General features: G+C 41.3%; 1 protein-coding gene across 1 annotated transcript in view; it reads left to right on the top strand.

The window, feature by feature from the left end:
• socs2.S (suppressor of cytokine signaling 2 S homeolog) overlaps nucleotides 1-20,747 on the top strand; it is a gene marked incomplete at its 5' end in the record, with an annotated part of 47,031 nt that extends 26,284 nt beyond the window's left edge. The window contains 1 exon segment of the mRNA NM_001095760.1: nucleotides 20,228-20,747. Within this exon segment, the coding sequence (NP_001089229.1) occupies nucleotides 20,228-20,685 (458 nt within the window). The 3' untranslated portion in view covers nucleotides 20,686-20,747.
• Nucleotides 20,748-21,102: the final 355 nt, after the last annotated feature.

The raw sequence follows: 21,102 nt of genomic DNA, 5'->3' as shown, positions 1-21,102 counted from the left end.
TCAGTCAGTGCTAGGAAATAAGATATAAATGTAAGCTGTATAGCAGGCTGCTAAAATTAAGGTGTTAGAGTATATAAAGCATACAGGCATCCTCCTTGAATGCTGCAAGAAAAAAGATGTTGTTCTTGCAGCAATCAATGAGGATGCCTGTATGCCTTATGCTCTGACACCAATTACAGTTTATTTTAAAGATTCATAAAATGGTTGAAATCGAAATATTTTTGTAGATTTTTTTTATTAACCAGTCCTTTATATTAACGTTTCCACAAAATTGTGTATAGCAACTGGAAAGAACTAAATTAGCATGGTCTCTTGGTTTATACCAGAAGTGCCCATACTTTACTTATGAGAGGTCTACTTTTAGTGATGTTGTCCCATTATGATCTACATCCATAAAAGCATTGTTAGCATTCTGTTCCGTGGAAAATATTACTTAAATATTGATTTATGGGAAAATGTATATTGCTATATTTAACAAACAACTATTTCTTATGTAACCTGAACATAAAAAATATCTGAATGAAATATGAAATAGGAGAGTGATCTAGACGAGCTGTTTATTGACAGTGTCTTGAGATCTACTATTCACCAGCTAAAGGTCTACTGGTAGATCCTGACCTACCTTTTGGGCAACCCTGGTCTAAACTTTGGTTGTTCAGCAGAAATATTCTGTTACTGAACAAAGCACCAGGCCACATGCATGTTCCTTGTCTTCTGCTGTCTTCTTCTAAGGAGGGATTATTAGACTTGGAAGAGGTCATAATAGATGCTAAGGATGGATGTCATCAGTATGCCTAAAGTAAAGATAAACAACATTACAGAACAAGGGCAGGTAATTATGCGACTCAGTGGAGGAAACACTGAGGGTAGGACTTCACAGGCGATTTCTGCGTGAAAAAATCACGTTGGATGCGAAAGAAATAAGGTAAGAGATGGAAATGTCATATGGAGTCGCAGCGTCGATACGACACAACTGTCTTATATGCAGACGCTGCATCTGCATCAGAGAGTCGCGTTGGATCAATGCTGCGACACCATCCGACCATGCTATTGCCTATTTCTGTCGCATCCGACGTGACACATGCGTTTTTTCACAGCACGTTGGATCGTGTGAAAATCGCCCGTGGAGTCGTACCCTTATGTAAATGGGTACTTTGGTGAAAAATGTAAGAGCTTAGTAGGGCTGCAGGTGCTCTCAGATTACAGGCAGTTTTTACTGATCTCTTTGCCAACCATATTGATCCATGAGCTAAATGAAATATTTAAGCAGGAGCCTCCAGTGAGAATCCTTTGTGTGTATGGCTTCTGCACTTCAGCATCCTGCTGCTGAAGGATTAAACCGATTAATGTTACTCACAGACGCAAAGCTCTTTTTCTCTCCCTGATGGCTAAATTCTTTCTCACACATAACACTGTGCTCTCCCTACAGTTTGTGATCAAAACATGCTGAATTATCATACTGGGGTACTACTTTGTAGTCAGGGATGTAACTATACAGTAAGCAGACTATGCCACTGCTGGTGGCGGAGGGCCCAATGAGACACAGGCTGCTAAGCTGCCTAAAACTCTAATCAAGTCATTTACTTATAGCACAGCAGTGGGCGGTTTTGGGTGCAGTTGACTTTTTTTTTCACAATTCAAAGTTTTACCATCATGATAACCATCTAGGGGTGATTTGCCTGATATCGCGGTCAATGCATTAATATTGACCCAGTTGCAATTCCATCTGAATCGGATCCAATTTGAAAATGTCTGGTATCAGTAATTTTTCAGTCATTTTTAGTGAAATAATATAGTTGTGTGCCCAAAATTTTTGGCACATCTGTGCTGCACCTAATGATACAGGCAACTGTGAGAACCCTGGAGTTACCACCTGGTTTGGAGGTAGTGGTAGCTCCAGGGTTTCCCACCGCAAACTGTGTGAATAGATACAGCATTGCTCATTTTGGAAAGCCTGCTATACAACTATACAGAATTGCAAAGAGCGCATGTTATTAATGTATTATTATTAATTTATAAAGTGACCATATATTTACAGCTACAACATTGCGTACAATGGATAAAATGTGAAGCGGAAAAGCCAACATAGTTTTTCTTGTCTTGTTAGCTTTGTTGTTTGGTTTTTACTCTAATATTCATTATGCATCTCTAATAAAGCTGGGACCACCCATAGGAGGAATTGCATAGAGCTGGCACAGCATCTTGAAAATAAAAAAATTGGTAAATATTTAAAATTATTTAACAAATCATTAAAGTATATTACAGAAGTACTCGGTTGAGTACAATAAATATATTTTAAGATTAACTATATCTGTGAACACTTCTGTAACTATAGAGAAAGCAGACCCCCCACAGACACGGGGGGAGTGGGGGATAGGGGCCCCCAACTGCAGGGTCTGCTTCATAGATAACCCCCCCCTGAAGGTTTTTAGAACTGATATAGCCAGTTAGCTGTAGAATAAGGACTACAACATTGGCAGGCATATGTAAGCTGCAGTAATATTTTAGGAGATATGATTAGGAAAAGGTGAGAGAAATGAAAACTCAACCTCCCCCTCCCTCTGGTACACATGTTCCACCCTTGCACGTGGCTATGAGCAGCTGACTAGCAGCCGTGTCATATTCCTAATTGTTTCCTTTGCATTGTTGTCTCATTACACACGCAACACACACAACACACACACACACAACACACACTCGCCCTCTTTTACGGAGAGCTGCATGAAAATGACATCCTGTGCCTTGCCTGCCTTACTTGCAGCTCATATTTCAGTTTATCTCTGATAGAGTGCACGTCACAGCTCACATGCCATCTATTTTTATATATCACCTTTAGTTAACGGATGTCTGTGTTGCCAAGTATTTTTGCACGTTAGTTAACATGACAAGCTGACTGGGATCCACCATGGAAACATCTACCTACAACTTTCAGGATGAGGAGACACTGTTTGTTAAAAACAATAAAAATGAATGGCTTAAAGAAACAGCATTCCTTGTTTTTTAACATTGGTGCAATGAATAGGACTGAATATACCTTTTCCTGTTGTGTTAGGAAACATCTACTGTATGTTTTTGTTATTTCTTGCTCAAAACAAGGCAACATTTGAAAATGAAACTAAAAACTTTAACCAAATTTCTGACAAAGAGCATTACTTGGATGAAATACATAGTAAAAAAAAAAAAAGCAGGCAGCGTTTTTAGTTTTCATTTTTGAAAATATACATCAGAGAGTTACATTTCCGAACAGTATATGTTGACCCACAGCCGAATCCCAGTGCGGCCATGTTCCTTAGAGGATGAGAATTTACATGTGTAGCACACCCGTGGGTGGGCCTGAGAAGTGTGTGAGTAGTGTAACTTGCTGACCATGTACCCTGGATACCCTTAAGCTGTGGGCAACTCCCAACCAGGATGAAAGTGACAGCAGTCCAGAGAGTTTCTTAAAGGAAAACTATACCCCCCAAACAATGTAGGTCTCTATTAAAAGATACTGAGTAAAACAACTCATGTGTAAAACCCTGCTTCATGTAAAGGAACCATTATCATAATAATATACTTTTTTAGTAGTATGTGCCATTGGGTAATCATAAATAGAAAATTGCCATTTTAAAAAATAAGGGCCGCCCTCTGAGATCGTAAGATTCACTGTGCACACATACAAACCACATGAAAGGTCACATGAGCCAATTAACACAGAGTTCTGCCTTTTGCTTCCTCACTTCTTCCTGTTACAGTTAGTGTTGTAGTATTTCTGGTCAGGTGATCTCTGAGACAGCACAGATAGAGTCACGAAATGGTGGCTCAAGGCAAGAGATGTAAAAGGGCAATATTTATGTAAATATATATTCCAGTTTGATAAGATTCTTTGATATGTCATTCAATTTGATATAAACTATCTGTTGCTTAAGTATTCATTTTGGGGGTATAGTTTTCCTTTAAGTAACTTGTTTATTGAAGAATGGCAGTGGTTCTGTCTCACAGCAGTCAGCATGTCTTCAAAGATATTCAGTGCAAATAGTGGAAATCCTTTACACTTGGTATACTTAGTAGTAGTAAATCCCTCTCAGGGCGTAGTGCAGCCTGTCTTGGTGATTTTGCCCAGCACTAGGGATCCCATGGGGTATCTTGCTCCTTTTTCTTTCCCTGCCTCTGAGCTCACCCACTTGTGTCCCTGTCTGGCGGCTTGATCATCGCATGGGTGCTAACCTCCGTTATTTTCCTTGTTATTTTCCTTGTTTGTGCTTGTTTGAGCCAGAAAGCTGCTTGCTAAATAACTGCCTCTAACTTTTACTCCTAGAGCGACACTTACATAAACTTCTGACACTAAATTACACTGTCCCTACCTTGGGGCCTGTCACCTGATCAGACCCACTTCTTTACCCACCTCCCTGTAAGGTGGGATCCAAGAAGAGAGCCCTGAGCACATTGTGTGTTCTCCTTTTATACTTTTAAACACTGCCACCCACTGGGCAAACCTTGATCTAGCTCAATTACAATGAACAGATATTATTGATAACTAGGGGGTTATTGATAACTAGGGGGGGAAGTCAGTGCGGATTTGGTCTCAGAGTAGTTTTCAGAAAATAGTAAGAACTTTTCATATTTTGATAATAACCCCCTAAGAGTGCTTAGTTACACAGATAATCACACAACAGGTTAATATTTGCATGTTGTAGGCTTATGTTCTCCTTCCTGCTACATGGAAAAGAGGCGCTACACTTTTTTAATTGACCTTGACTAATTTTAAGAGCATTCCAAGTTATATGAATGCCTGACTCAACATGCTATTTTGCCCCATCAATAAATGAAGTATTACCATGCAACTGCTTAGAAATATTTGAAGTGCACACTTTGACACTTGTAATTACATATGAGTGTATGTGTACTTTTGTGGCTAGACATGTAGCAATGTATGCTCTCTCTACTAAACACTAGCAAGACTTTGTCTTTTTTCAACCCAATTTAACTATGTAACTATGTAAGGATGCATCAAATTTTTGTATATATAAAAGGTGTTTCACTTTTAGTTTTTGATTAGGGATGTAGCGAACGTCGGAAAAAAAGTTCGCGAACATATTCGCGAACTTGCGCAAAAACGCGAGCGGTTCGCGAACGGTTTGCGAACCCCATAGACTTCAATGGGAAGGCGAACTTTAACATCTAAAAAAAAAATTTCTGGCCAGAAAAATGATTTTAAAGTTGTTTAAAGGGTGCAACGACCTGGACAGTGGCATGCCAGAGGGGGATCAAGGGCAAAAATGTATCTGAAAAATCTGCCTGTGTGTGCTTGGAAGAGATAGTGTAGGGGGAGAGCTGTTAGTGATTTCAGGGACAGATGATAGTAAGTTTGCTGGCTAGTAATCTGCTTGATACTGCTCTGTATTGGAGGGACAGAAGTCTGCAGGGATTTGAGGGACATTTTAGCTTAGGTAGCTTTGCTGGCTAGTAATCTACTGTTCTCTTTAAACAACTGCCATACGTTGACCTTGTAGGCATTGTTTGCCCAGTTTTTTGGACGCAGCCACTGAAGCACAGTTGCCAGAAAAAATATGCCATATAAATGCTGAAAATAGTCATTTTTCGCCATACGTTGACCTTGTAGACATTGTTTGCCCAGTTTTTTTGGTTGCAGCCACTGAAGCACAGTTGCCAGAAAAAATATGCCATATAAATGCTGAAAATAGTCATTTTTTGCCATACGTTGACCTTGTAGGCATTGTTTGCCCAGTTTTTTTGGTCGCAGCCACTGAAGCACAGTTGCCAGAAAAAATATGCCATATAAATGCTGAAAATATGCATTTTTTTGGTTGCAGCCACTGAAGCACATAGGCCAGAAAAATTATGCCATATAAATGCTGAAAATATAAATTTTTTTGGTTGCAGCCACTGAAGCACAGAGGCCAGAAAAATTATGCCATATAAATGCTGAAAATATGCATTTTTTTGGTTGCAGCCACTGAAGCACAGAGGCCAGAAAAATTATGCCATATAAATGCAGAAAATATGCATTTTTTTGGACGCAGCCACTGAAGCACAGTTGCCAGAAAAATATGCCATATAAATGCTGAAAATAGTCATTTTTTGCCATACGTTGACCTTGTAGACATTGTTTGCCCAGTTTTTTTGGTTGCAGCCACTGAAGCACAGAGGCCAGAAAAAATTAAACCAGTAGGGTTTGCACCCTAGTTTGTAACGGTGGCGGAGGGAGGAGGAGGACGCTAAAGGACAGCTGTGTGTGGAGTCATGAGGCTTGAAGAGAAGGACAGCTGCATAGAAGTCAGAACAAGTCTTCCGGCGTGCAGTAACCCTCCGAGATCCACCCCTCATTCATTTTAATAAAGGTCAGGTAATCGACACTTTTGTGACCTAGGCGAGTTCTCTTCTCAGTTACAATCCCTCCTGCTGCACTGAAGGTCCTTTCTGAGAGCACACTTGAGGCTGGGCAAGACAAGAGGTTCATGGCAAATTGTGACAGCTCTGGCCACAGATCAAGCCTGCGCACCCAGTAGTCCAGGGGTTCATCGCTCCTCAGAGTGTCGATATCTGCAGTTAATGCCAGGTAGTCCGCTACCTGCCGGTCGAGGCGTTCTTTGAGGGTGGATCCAGAAGGGTTGTGGCGCTGCCTTGGACAGAAAAACATTTGCATGTCTGACGTTACAGACTGGCCAAAGGGCTTTGTCCTTGCAGGTGTGCTCGTGGCAGGATTACTGGCACCTCTGCCCCTGGAATGTTGATGAGTTCCTGAAGTGACATCACCCTTAAAAGCATTGTACAACATGTTTTGCAGGCTGGTTTGTAAATGCCGCATCTTTTCGGACTTGTGGTATGTTGGTAACATTTCTGACACTTTATGCTTGTACCGAGGGTCTAGTAGCGTTGCGACCCAGTACAGGTCCTTCTCCTTAAGCCTCTTGATACGGGGGTCCTTCAACAGGCATGACAGCATGAAAGACCCCATTCTCACAAGGTTGGATGCAGAGCTATCCATCTCCGCTTCCTCATTATCAAGGACTGCATCATCCACGGTCTCCTCCCCCCAGCCACGTACAAGACCAGGGGTCCCCAAAAGGTCACCACTAGCCCCCTGGGAAGCCTGCTCCTGTTGGTCCTCCTCCTCCTCCTCCACAAAGCCACCTTCCTCCTCTGACTCCACTTCTGGCACCTCTCCCTGCGTTGCAGCAGGTGCCTGGGTTCGTTCTGGTGATTCCGACCAGAAATCGTGCGCTTCCAGCTCCTCGTCACGCTGGTCTACAGCCTCATCTGTCACTCGTCGCACGGCACGCTCCAGGAATAAAGCGAAGGGTATTAGGTCGCTGATGGTGCCTTCGGTGCGACTGACCATATTTGTCACCTCTTCAAAAGGTCGCATGAGCCTGCAGGCATCGCGCATAAGCACCCAGTAACGGGGGAAAAAAATCCCCAGCTGTGCAGATCCAGTCCTACCACCCAGTTCAAAAAGGTACTCGTTGACGGCCCTTTGTTGTTGCAGCAGACGTTCCAACATAAGGAGCGTTGAATTCCAGCGAGTCTGGCTGTCAGAAATCAAACGCCTGACTGGCATGTTGTAGCGCTGCTGAATGTCAGCAAGGCGTGCCATGGCTGTGTAGGAACGTCTGAAATGGGCCGACACCTTTCTGGACTGGGTGAGAACGTCCTGGAATCCTGGGTACTTGGAGACAAAACGTTGGACTATTAAATTTAACACATGTGCCATGCAGGGCACATGTGTTAAATTGCCTAGTCTCAACGCTGCCAACAGATTGCTTCCATTGTCACACACCACTTTTCCGATCTGCAGTTGGTGTGGGGTCAGCCACCGATCGGCCTGTGACTGCAGAGATGACAGGAGTACAGATCCGGTATGGTTTTTGCTTTCCAGGCACGTCATCCCCAAGACAGCGTGACAACGGCGTACCTGGCACGTCGAATAGCCTAGGGGGAGCTGGGGGTGCACAGGTGTGGAGGAGGAGAAGGAGGACCCAGCAGCAGAGTAAGAAGAAGAAGAAGACGAGGTAGAGAGCGATGGAGGAGTAGAGGTGGTGGCAGAACCGCGTGCAATCCGTGGCGGTGACACCAACTCCACTGTTGTTGTTGAGCTACCCATTCCCTGCTTCCCAGCCATTACCAAGTTCACCCAGTGGGCAGTGTAGGTGACATACCTGCCCTGACCATGCTTGGAGGACCATGCGTCAGTAGTCATATGGACCTTTGGCCCAACACTAAGTGACAGAGATGCGGTAACTTGGCTCTGCACATGTTGGTACAGGTGTGGTATTCCCTTTTTAGAAAAAAAATTGCGGCTGGGTACCTTCCACTGCGGTGTCCCAATTGCTACAAATTTGCGGAAGGCCTCAGAGTCCACCAGCTGGTATGGTAAAAGCTGGCGGGCTAAGAGTGCAGACAAGCCAGCTGTCAGACGCCGGGCAAGGGGGTGACAGTCAGACATTGGCTTCTTACGCTCAAACATGGCCTTCACAGAAACTTGGCTGGTGGCAGATGACTGGGAATGGGAACAGGTGGTCAAGGTGGAAGGCGGAGTGGAGGGTGGTTCAGACGGGTCAAGGAGAGCAGAGGTAGAGCAGTAAGATGCTGGACCAGAAGGAGTGTGGCTTTTAGTTTGCCTGTTGCCTTTGAGGTGTTGCTCCCAAAGTGCTTTGTGCTTGCCGCTCATGTGCCTTCGCATAGAAGTTGTACCTATGTGGCTGTTGGGCTTACCAAGGCTCAGTTTCTGACTGCACTCATTGCAAATTACAATGCTTTTGTCAGAGGCACACACATTAAAAAATCCCACACTGCTGACTTTTTGGAAGTGTGCGATCTGGCGGTAACAGTAGAAGTTGGCGGCATTGGCGGCAATGGCGGGTGCGTTGGCCGGCTGAACACAGGTGCCGATACATGTTGTTGCCCTACTGATCCCTGCGGGCTGTCCTCCCTGCTTCTTCTAAGTCTTATTCTCCTACTGCCTCTCTGACTCTCCGTCTCTCCATCTGAACTACCCTCCTCTTGCTCTCTTCTACTAGGCACCCACAAAACATCAATCTCCTCATCATCATTCTCCTCAGATGCATCAATTTCTTCTGACACATCACAGAAGGAAGCAGCAGCGGGGACCTCCTCCTCATCATTCATTATGTCCATCTCTGTCGTGTTCTCTGCCAGAATTAAATCTGGTGTAAGGTCCTCATCTCCTTCATCTTCTTCTGGCAATAATGGTTGCGCATTACTCAGTTCAAGAAACTCATGGGAAAATAACTCCTCTGACCCCAGTGAAGAAGGGGCACCGGTGGTGGAGGAAGTGTTACGTGGGGTGGCCATAGCAGTGGAGGATGAGGAGGATGTTGTGGTAAAGTTAGAAACGGTAGAGGATGGGGTGTGCTGTGTAAGCCAGTCAACTACCTCTTCAGCATTTTGGGAGTTCAGGGTCATTGGCTTTTTAAAACTGGGCAATTTGCTAGGGCCACAGGATTGCATAGCAGCACGGCCCCTAGCACGGCCTCTGCGTGGCGGCCTGCCTTTGCCTGGCATTATTTTTTAAAAAACAACAACAACAACAAAAACTCAGTTGGTTTTTCTGGAAACGATAATACACACAGCTAGATGGCGGGTTGAAGAAAACAGTGTGCAAATAATGCCTACAAGGTCAACGTATACACTACTACAGCGGTGGATACGGATTACGTAAAATATATTATGGCTGCTTGAAAAAAGTCACTCCGGTGTTTTTTCTAGAGACGGTAATATTATGGATATTTAGACAGAATGTGAACAAGGTCACACAGCTAGATGGCAGGTTGAAGAAAACAGTGTGCAAATAATGCCTACAAGGTCAACGTATACACTACTACAGCGGTGGATACGGATTACGTAAAATATATTATGGCTGCTTGAAAAAAGTCACTCCGGTGTTTTTTCTGGAGACGGTAATATTATGGATATTTAGACAGAATGTGAACAAGGTCACACAGCTAGATGGCGGGTTGAAGAAAACAGTGTGCAAATAATGCCTACAAGGTCAACGTATACACTACTACAGCGGTGGATACGGTTTACGTAAAATATATTATGGCTGCTTGAAAAAAGTCACTCCGGTGTTTTTTCTGGAGACGGTAATATTATGGATATTTAGACAGAATGTGAACAAGGTCACACAGCTAGATGGCGGGTTGAAGAAAACAGTGTGCAAATAATGCCTACAAGGTCAACGTATACACTACTACAGCGGTGGATACGGATTACGTAAAATATATTATGGCTGCTTGAAAAAAGTCACTCCGGTGTTTTTTCTGGAGACGGTAATATTATGGATATTTAGACAGAATGTGAACAAGGTCACACAGCTAGATGGCGGGTTGAAGAAAACAGTGTGCAAATAATGCCTACAAGGTCAACGTATACACTACTACAGCGGTGGATACGGATTACGTAAAATATATTATGGCTGCTTGAAAAAAGTCACTCCGGTGTTTTTTCTGGAGACGGTAATATTATGGATATTTAGACAGAATGTGAACAAGGTCACACAGCTAGATGGCGGGTTGAAGAAAACACTGTGCAAATAATGCCTACAAGGTCAACGTATACACTACTACAGCGGTGGATACGGATTACGTAAAATATATTATGGCTGCTTGAAAAAAGTCACTCCGGTGTTTTTTCTGGAGACGGTAATATTATGGATATTTAGACAGAATGTGAACAAGGTCACACAGCTAGATGGCGGGTTGAAGAAAACACTGTGCAAATAATGCCTACAAGGTCAACGTATACACTACTACAGCGGTGGATACGGATTACGTAAAATATATTATGGCTGCTTGAAAAAAGTCACTCCGGTGTTTTTTCTGGAGACGGTAATATTATGGATATTTAGACAGAATGTGAACAAGGTCACACAGCTAGATGGCGGGTTGAAGAAAACAGTGTGCAAATAATGCCTACAAGGTCAACGTATACACTACTACAGCGGTGGATACGGATTACGTAAAATATATTATGGCTGCTTGAAAAAAGTCACTCCGGTGTTTTTTCTGGAGACGGTAATATTATGGATATTTAGACAGAATGTGAACAAGGTCACACAGCTAGATGGCGGGTTGAAGAAAACAGTGTGCAAATAATGCCTACAAGGTCAACGTATACACTACTACAGCGGTGGATACGGATTACGTAAAATATATTATGGCTGCTTGAAAAAGTCACTCCGGTGTTTTTTCTGGAGACGGTAATATTATGGATATTTAGACAGAATGTGAACAAGGTCACACAGCTAGATGGCGGGTTGAAGAAAACACTGTGCAAATAATGCCTACAAGGTCAACGTATACACTACTACAGCGGTGGATACGGATTACGTAAAATATATTATGGCTGCTTGAAAAAAGTCACTCCGGTGTTTTTTCTGGAGACGGTAATATTATGGATATTTAGACAGAATGTGAACAAGGTCACACAGCTAGATGGCGGGTTGAAGAAAACAGTGTGCAAATAATGCCTACAAGGTCAACGTATACACTACTACAGCGGTGGATACGGATTACGTAAAATATATTATGGCTGCTTGAAAAAAGTCACTCCGGTGTTTTTTCTGGAGACGGTAATATTATGGATATTTAGACAGAATGTGAACAAGGTCACACAGCTAGATGGCGGGTTGAAGAAAACAGTGTGCAAATAATGCCTACAAGGTCAACGTATACACTACTACAGCGGTGGATACGGATTACGTAAAATATATTATGGCTGCTTGAAAAAAGTCACTCCGGTGTTTTTTCTGGAGACGGTAATATTATGGATATTTAGACAGAATGTGAACAAGGTCACACAGCTAGATGGCGGGTTGAAGAAAACAGTGTGCAAATAATGCCTACAAGGTCAACGTATACACTACTACAGCGGTGGATACGGATTACGTAAAATATATTATGGCTGCTTGAAAAAAGTCACTCCGGTGTTTTTTCTGGAGACGGTAATATTATGGATATTTAGACAGAATGTGAACAAGGTCACACAGCTAGATGGCGGGTTGAAGAAAACACTGTGCAAATAATGCCTACAAGGTCAACGTATACACTACTACAGCGGTGGATACGGATTACGTAAAATATATTATGGCTGCTTGAAAAAAGTCACTCCGGTGTTTTTTCTGGAGACGGTAATATTATGGATATTTAGACAGAATGTGAACAAGGTCACACAGCTAGATGGCGGGTTGAAGAAAACACTGTGCAAATAATGCCTACAAGGTCAACGTATACACTACTACAGCGGTGGATACGGATTACGTAAAATATATTATGGCTGCTTGAAAAAAGTCACTCCGGTGTTTTTTCTGGAGACGGTAATATTATGGATATTTAGACAGAATGTGAACAAGGTCACACAGCTAGATGGCGGGTTGAAGAAAACAGTGTGCAAATAATGCCTACAAGGTCAACGTATACACTACTACAGCGGTGGATACGGATTACGTAAAATATATTATGGCTGCTTGAAAAAAGTCACTCCGGTGTTTTTTCTGGAGACGGTAATATTATGGATATTTAGACAGAATGTGAACAAGGTCACACAGCTAGATGGCGGGTTGAAGAAAACACTGTGCAAATAATGCCTACAAGGTCAACGTATACACTACTACAGCGGTGGATACGGATTACGTAAAATATATTATGGCAGCTTGAAAAAAGTCACTCCGGTGTTTTTTCTGGAGACGGTAATATTATGGATATTTAGACAGAATGTGAACAAGGTCACACAGCTAGATGGCGGGTTGAAGAAAACACTGTGCAAATAATGCCTACAGGGCAAATAATGCCTAAAAGGTCAACTTATACACTACTACAGCGGTAGTAAAATAAAAAAAAGTAAAATAAAAAAAAAATGAATATTAAAAAAAAAAATTAAAGTTGGTGCTGCTGAACTACTAGGAGCAGCAGATTAGCACACCAGTCCCACTCCCCAACACTGCTAGACTAATAGCACTGGGCTCTTATAGTAGTAGTAGTAGTAGTAGTAAAACAACAAAAAAATAAATAAAAGCAGTCCTTACAAGGACTACTGTTATTGCAGCAGTCAGCAGATGAGATCAGAAGCAGGACAGCTGCCCACTGCAGCTACATACAGAGCACTGCAGTAGAAGGTAGATTACTAGCCAGCAAAGCTACCTAAGCTAAAATGTCCCTCAAACCCCTGCAGACTTCTGTCCCTCCAATCACAGAGCAGTATCAAAACGATTACTAGCCAGCAAACTTTCAACTGTCCCTGAAATCACTAACAGGCAGCAGCTCTCTCCCTACACTATCTCTTCAGCACACACAGGCAGAGTGAAAAAACGCTGCAGGGCTTCGGTTTTTATAGGGAAGGGGAGTGGTCCAGGGGAGAGCTTCCTGATTGGCTGCCATGTACCTGCTGGTCTGGGGTGAGAGGGCAAAAAAAAGCGCCAACAATGGCGAACGTCGCGCGACGTTCGCGAACTTCCGGCGAGCGCGAACACCCGATGTTCGCGCGAACAAGTTCGCCGGCGAACAGTTCGCGACATCTCTATTTTTGATGCTAGATATTGTGGGTTCAGCCAGAGCAGCGCTGTAGGTTATCTCACAGTATGCATTGGGGGAGTACAAAAAATTTACTAGCAAAGGTATTTCCTGTACCAACCACAATTCAGTTGGTATAGGCTGATCAAACATTTCTTAAACAATGTACACACCCACAAGCCCCAACATGCATTCACAGGAAGTGACGTAGTGTGCGCGATTGGTAGGAAGTGAAATCATGCGCTTTACATCACTTTCTACCACGCTTACGCCTAACTCCCATCCAGGTACCCCCTTGCTCCCTCTCTTCTGCTGCCAGGTTTAGTAGGCAAGTATCTGGAGGCAGGAGGGAGAATTTCTATTTTTTTTTTTTTAAACTTTATAGGCTCTCTTAAAGCTGCCCTCTGTCGCAGAAAACTGCTTTGGATTTGAGGCCCTTGGGCACCTTTATATAATACAGCCCAGTAGGTTATCATGGAGAGATTGGGGGAGGTATGTGAAACCCAGCCCATTTGTTAATGGCATTCCAGTACATCCCATAGTAGTCCTGTTTGGTTGAGGTCAGGGCTTTGAGTGGTCAAGTTCTTCCGCTCCCATCTCACCAAACAACTTCTGCATTGATCATTTTGTGCATTGGGTTATATTCTTGCTGAAACAAAAGTAAAATGTATTTTTTTTTAACAGAAAAAAAGGAAATCGTTTCTAAATTAGATTTAACTCCATAATTTGGAGCTTTCTGGATAATGGGTTTGCGATTAATGGGTCCTATACCTATACCTTGATCTTGATCTAGCTCTTTTTTTGTCAATAATCATGGGTGCCGGGATATTTGCAGCATTTTCCAGTGCCATAGGACAGAAATAACCAGTGGTCTAAGTGGCCACAAGTGTTGCAATTTGATATTTAAAGTTTTTCTTATGAGGTGTGCTTATGAGGTCTTTAATAGTATCTAAGCAGGTATGCTTACCAACAGGACAACTGTTATTGGTATATGAAAGTATTAAGGGCTAGGGTTGCCATCTGTTCGGTTTTGACCCGAACAGTTTGGGTTTTTCTAAGGCCTGTTCGGGTTTCAACTTTCTGTTTGGTTTTCAGCCTTGTGAAACCTGAAAAATAATCTGCCCAATAAATGAAAAACATTTAAAAGATACATGGCTTAGTTATTATCAAGAGTAGATCAATTTCTTATTTCAGAAACAAAAAAAGCAAATCAATCAAAAATAAGAAATGGATTTTCAAAATGTATTTCATGGCTTTCTGGATAACTGATTTCTGCATAATAGATCCCATGCCTGTTTACTCATCAGGCAGACTATAGATAGAGAGAGGGTTGCTAGCCATGTGGTTTTTATAGCTAGCCATTGCGTTTTTCAAAGGGATGTCTGTTCAAAACTTAAACTCTGATTTAAAACATTGAGAATACTGGACTGAAATCCAGTCAGTTGCATCTAAGTGATGCAATATCCCCATTCCAGCGTCCTAACTCCACTGACATTATTGTGCCTGCCTCTGATATCATCATGCCTACCCTAACATCACTGCTCCACCCCCAATGCTATCTGCCCAGCCCTTTTTGTTCTGGCTTAGCGGCTGGCAAAGGTGGTAACCCTATTAAGGGTAGATGAGGGAGAGGATGACTTGAATGAAAACGGAGATAAAATTGGGGTGGAAATGCGTATATTAAAGGGTGCAGTAATCTACAGTAAATATAATTATTTATTAAAAAAAAAGAAATTACTAAGATTTGTTAGATATAATTTTGCCCATGTGAGCAATTCTGTACCTAAATGGGCAAAGTTTTGCCCTGGAAAATTATGAGATGTTTGTTTTTAGTATTCTAACAGCAGTAGCTAACTGACTATTGTTTGCTAAGCCTGTGCTTTGCAATGTAATAAAACAATGTTTGGGCAGGTTTTGATACCCATAGCAAGCCATCATCATGCCTACCCTAACATCACTGCCCCACCCCCAATGCTATCTGCCCAGCCCTTTTTGTTCTGGTTTAGCGGCTGGCAAAGGTGGTAACCCTATTAAGGGTAGATGAGGGAGAGGATGACTTGAATGAAAACGGAGATAAAATTGGGGTGGAAATGCGTATATTAAAGGGTGCAGTAATCTACAGTAAATATAATTATTTATTAAAAAAAAAAAGAAATTACTAAGATTTGTTAGACATAATTTTGCCCATGTGAGCAATTCTGTACCTAAATGGGCAAAGTTTTGCCCTGGAAAATTATGAGATGTTTGTTTTTAGTATTCTAACAGCAGTAGCTAACTGACTATTGTTTGCTAAGCCTGTGCTTTGCATTATCCAAGGCTTCAGGTCAGGGCTGTAAATAAGGGTCGGCAGAAGAGGCACGTGCCTAAGGTGCAAAGATGGGGGTCCTAGGCACATACCTCTTCCATCGCTTACCCCTAGCCCTGAGCCTCATCGCTGCACAGTTGCTGCCCACTCTACCTGTAGATCATATGCATGCGCGCACTCATGCATGCACAAGGGGAGGTCATTTGGCCTAGGGCAGACGGACCTGCTTCAGGTCTGTGTTTTATAGTATTGACATATACAGCAGAGTAGTACAGTGATAGCTTGTAATAAAGGTGGCCATAGACACACCGATTATATTGTATGAAACTAATTTTCGTATGATATTCAGTTTGTGTATGGTAAGAGAGGAGCCGACCAATATTGGCAGAAGATTTGGATATCATCAGTCGGGCTGGCCAGAAAATTTTGATCGGGTGCCTTTGAAGGCACGCAAACATCGGCCATTGTTAGGGCTGATTAGTCAGATACAAGTAGATTTCTATTGTTTCTACCTGTATATCTGACAATTTAGCTCTACGCGTTTGTATTGAAACAACAATCTTTCCTGGAAAGATGTTTTCCAGGAACAATCTTTATTGTATCGTCTGTGGCCACCGAAAAACACCATGTGGGGCAATGTAATAACAAAACAATGTTTGGGCAGGTTTTGAGACCCATAGCAAGCCATCTGATGATTGCTTTCATTACCCAGCCTGCAGTAGGCCATTAAAGGAACAGTAACGGCAAAGCATAAAAGTGGTTTAAAGTTGTTAAATATAATGTACTGTTGCCCTACACTGGTAAATCTGTTGTTTGCTTTAGAAACACATCTCTAGCTTTTATAAACAAGCTGCTGTGTAGCCATGGAGGCAGCCATTCAAGGGCAAGATACACAATAGATGACAGGTTAGTTCTGAAGAATCTCATTGTATACTACAGAGCTTATCTGCTGTCAATCCTGTGCCTTTTCTCATTTTTTCCAGCTTGAAGGCTGCCCCATGGCTACAGCAGCTTGTTTATATATATACTATATTATTGTTTCTGAAGCAAACACACCAGTTTTACCAGTGCAGGGCAACAGTACATTATATTTCTGTCACTTTTTTGGGGGGTTATTGTTCCTTTAAATGCTAAAGACTGACTGTTGCTGAGGATTACTAGACCTCTCAAATGGCGTTCCATTAGGACTTTATAAGAAAATACTACGGTCCTGTGCTGTATTAGGTTTTGTGTGCCATAGAGAGACCACTGCTAATGCGTTCCTGGAGCTTTTGTACCAGTAACGATTACCTTGCGTGACATTTCTGTACGCTAAATAAGCATCAACGCTATATTCTAGATGAAAAGATTTCCAGACGGTTGGGCTGGTTACTGTTGCCTCTGGGTGTATGCTCTCGCAGTTCTGAGCTGATCATATGACAGATGTTTTTATTACGTTGTGTTTTCTAAAAGTATATTTATGTAAAAAAAAAGTACATACATAATAATGATTGCAAAACTATCAAAGAAGGCACATTTTGTATCAGGTGATTAAAAACATCTTTCCTGTCTTTTTTTAAAAATAGCATTTTTAGGAATGTAAAACAATTATTTTTGTTGTCCTTCTAAACACATTTAAATCTTACTGCCCCCATCTGGCCACTTACAGGTATTTATTCAGATGCTTGCAGTTTTCATAGACAAGCTTCCTGCCCTTGTCCCAGCACTTACAACTGAATTGCATGGTGTGTTTACAGCCAGCAATTTCTGTCCCTATATAAGAAAAAAAAATCTAATTTTATTGTATAAATTAGAATGCTAGTTTTACTTTGGTGATCAGTATCCTGGATCTCTTTCACTGAACTACAACAAATAAATGATATACATTGAAACCTCAATTTTACATCCCCTAATTTTAACCATTTGTTGGGCATTTTGTTTTTCCTGACTGACCTATATTTTATGCATCAAACATTTCCCTGGATGCTACACCATTTTTTCCTGGTCCCCTGAAAAACATAAAATGGGAGGGATTCTACTGTACATTGGAGGTTGTAGTTAACAGCTGGAAACCCACAGTTTGCTGAACCCAGTTGTAATATTGCTGTCAAGCATCCTGTTCTAGTTCCATTCTTGTTGTCAATCTTGCAGTTGCAGATCCTGTTTTGTAGTGGCCTTATGTAAAACAGATTAAACCCCAAGTAGCCAATGCTAGACAGAATGAGCACACGTGCAGAAAGACTAAGGTTTTTCAATCAAAATTAGCTACGTCATTTTAATTTTTTGCTGGCTATCTCCATCTGCTCTTTCTATATTTTTTGAAATCTGTAATGGGTAGCCTATATACAAATACCTATGCTGATATAGATTAATCTGGTTATGCCTGTTTCATTACAGACTTGTCTCCAGTGACTGCTGGCCACACCATTTGTGGTTGGAGTTGATTAGGCATTGCCTAAATTGTCTTGTTTATCAAAATTCAAATGTTACTAGGTATGAACTAAGAGATTCATAAATATAATTTTATGTTGCTGTATTTTTCCAAACTTTTGATAATATTTCTGTCTCAGCTTGTAGATTTAGTCTTGGCTAAGCAGTCCATCTCTTTGGCAGATGGTCCACAAGTCCCTCGGGACTTCAATAATGTTATAATCTTATTGCAAAAAGCTTAAAGGGTGTGACTTTACAGCCCAGGGCATGGCATGATATCATTGGAGTAGGACCAGCTCAATGTAGCTGAAAAATGGAACTTTCCGCAGAAGTGGAAATATGTACTTTTAGCTTGTACAGAAACTCAATATAAATCTTTGGCAGCTATTGCACAATTCTGCAAGAGAGCGATCCAAAGATATGAGTACATGCATAGAGGAGACGCTTAGAGCTGAACTCCATGGGCGCCTTTGTCAGTTCACCTCGGATCAACAAAACGCAGGAGATAAGTCAGATGAAGTTGCAGGCAGCATAATCTAATCCGTCTGAACGAAAAGTAGCAGGTAAAGAACTACATTCCATCTAAAACCACACAACTGTCAGATGTGACTGCAGAAAGCTGCGTCTTCATCCGACAGTCTTATCGTGTGGTTCTTACTTGCTACTTTTCGTTCAGTCCAATGCAATTTTGCCTGCAACTTCATCCGACTTGTCTCCTGCGTTTTGTCGATCTGAGATGATCTGACAAAAGACACCTTGGAGTTCAGTCCTTAAAGGGATACTGTCATGGGAAAAATTTTTTTTTTTAAAATGAATCAGTTAATAGTGCTGCTCCAGCAGAATTCTGCACTGAAATCCATTTCTCAAAAGAACAAACAGATATTTTTATATTCAATTTTGAAATCTGACATGGGGTTAAACATATTGTCAATTTCCCAGCTGCCCCAAGTCATGTGACTTGTGCTCTGATACACTTCAATCACTTTTTACTGCTGTACTCCAAGTTGGAGTGATATCACCCCCCTCCCTTTCCCCCCCCAGCAGCCAAACAAAAGAACAATGGGAAGGTAACCAGATAGCAGTTCCCCAACACAAGATAACAGCTGCCTGGTAGATCTAATAACACTCAATAGTAAAAACCCATGTCTCACTGAGACACATTCAGTTACATTGAGATGGAAAAACAGCAGCCTGCCAGAAAGCATTTATCTCCTAAAGTGCAGGCACAAGTCACATGACCAGGGGCATCTGGGAAATTGACAAAATGTCTAGCCCCATGTCAGATTTCAAAATTGAATATAAAAAAATCTGTTTGCTCTTTTGAGAAATGGATTTCAGTGCAGAATTCTGCTGGAATAGCACTATTAACTGATTCATTTTGAAAAAAACATGTTTTCCGATGACGGTATCCCTTTAATGCTATTATCTTTTCAAAAATGCTGCATTTTGTGGTGTATCTTTGTAAAACCTTATACGATAGCTAGTTTTGATGTTACAGATGGTTCAATGCAAAAGATTGATGTATTAACAATTATATATATATATAGTGAATAAAGTACCCCCTTTTGTAAAATATAGGGATATTATTATTATTAGTTACCGAGGAGTTTCATGACCATATAAAAACACGAGGCCGAAGGCCGAACTTCTAATATCCAGGAACTTCTAATATCCTCATATTTTACAACTGGGGGTACTTTATTTATTATAATACACAAATTTCAATGAGTCATGTGACAGAAATTACATCAGAACTCACCGTTTATAAGGATATAATTTACAGGATATTCATGGCTTTTGTGTATTATATATATCTATATATCTATATATCTATATATCTATATATCTATATATCTATATATCTATATATATATATATATATATATATATATATATATATATAAATATTGTTTTTACCTATGTTACATAGACTATAAGATAATCATTAAGAAAACTTTTTATAATCTTTTCCTATTTTTAACAGGCTGGTACTGGGGAAATATGACTGTTGATGAGGCAAAGGAAAAGTTGCAAGATGCTCCAGAAGGAACTTTTCTGGTTCGAGACAGCTCACATACAGACTATCTTTTAACAATCTCCGTTAAAACGTCAGCAGGGCCAACCAACTTACGTATAGAATACCGAGAAGGGAAATTCCGACTGGACTCAGTAGTCTGTGTAAGATCTAGACTAAAACAGTTTGACAGTGTTGTCCATCTTATCGAATATTATGTTCTGTTGTCAAAAAATAAGAAGATAGAGTCTGAAACTCTTCCAAACAGAACAGTCCACCTGTGGCTGGTGAAGCCACTATACACATCTACTCCGTCCTTACAGCATCTCTGTAGAATGACTGTCAACAAATGTACCAACAAAATCGATGAATTGCCATTACCAATGAGACTGAAAGAGTATATTACAGAATACCGTTACCATGTATAGATGTTTTGCTGAACATCAGTTAAGCATTGGGAACATCTTCTTCCAAATATAGAAAAAAAAAAGTTAATTATCAGTTACCTGCACCGTTCTAAGTGGTTAAAATGATCAGTGTCGTTTCATTTCAGTAAGAATTTACTTGATGGCAATGAAAAACTTCACAAAACACATCGCTTTTGCAGCACTTCTTAAATCCACTTTATCTTCTACTTTTTTTCACTTCAATGAAATCATGGGGATCAGTATGCTCTGATTTTTGAGCATTGGATGTTGATCAAATGCATAATCTGACAGGCCAAAAAGTATTTTGCTTTTCCAGTTCCTGTGTTTCCGCGTGTATGCTGCCTGACAATAATGGATTAAAGTGGCCAAAGTTCACTTCGGTGCCAAAGAAACTGTGTATCCCATCTTTCAGCCAGT

This window comes from Xenopus laevis, chromosome 3S (genome assembly GCF_017654675.1).
Source record: "Xenopus laevis strain J_2021 chromosome 3S, Xenopus_laevis_v10.1, whole genome shotgun sequence".
In the NCBI taxonomy this organism is placed as follows: domain Eukaryota; kingdom Metazoa; phylum Chordata; class Amphibia; order Anura; family Pipidae; genus Xenopus; species Xenopus laevis.
Note: the sequence above shows the minus strand (reverse complement) of the source record. Positions and strands in the feature narration are given on the sequence as shown.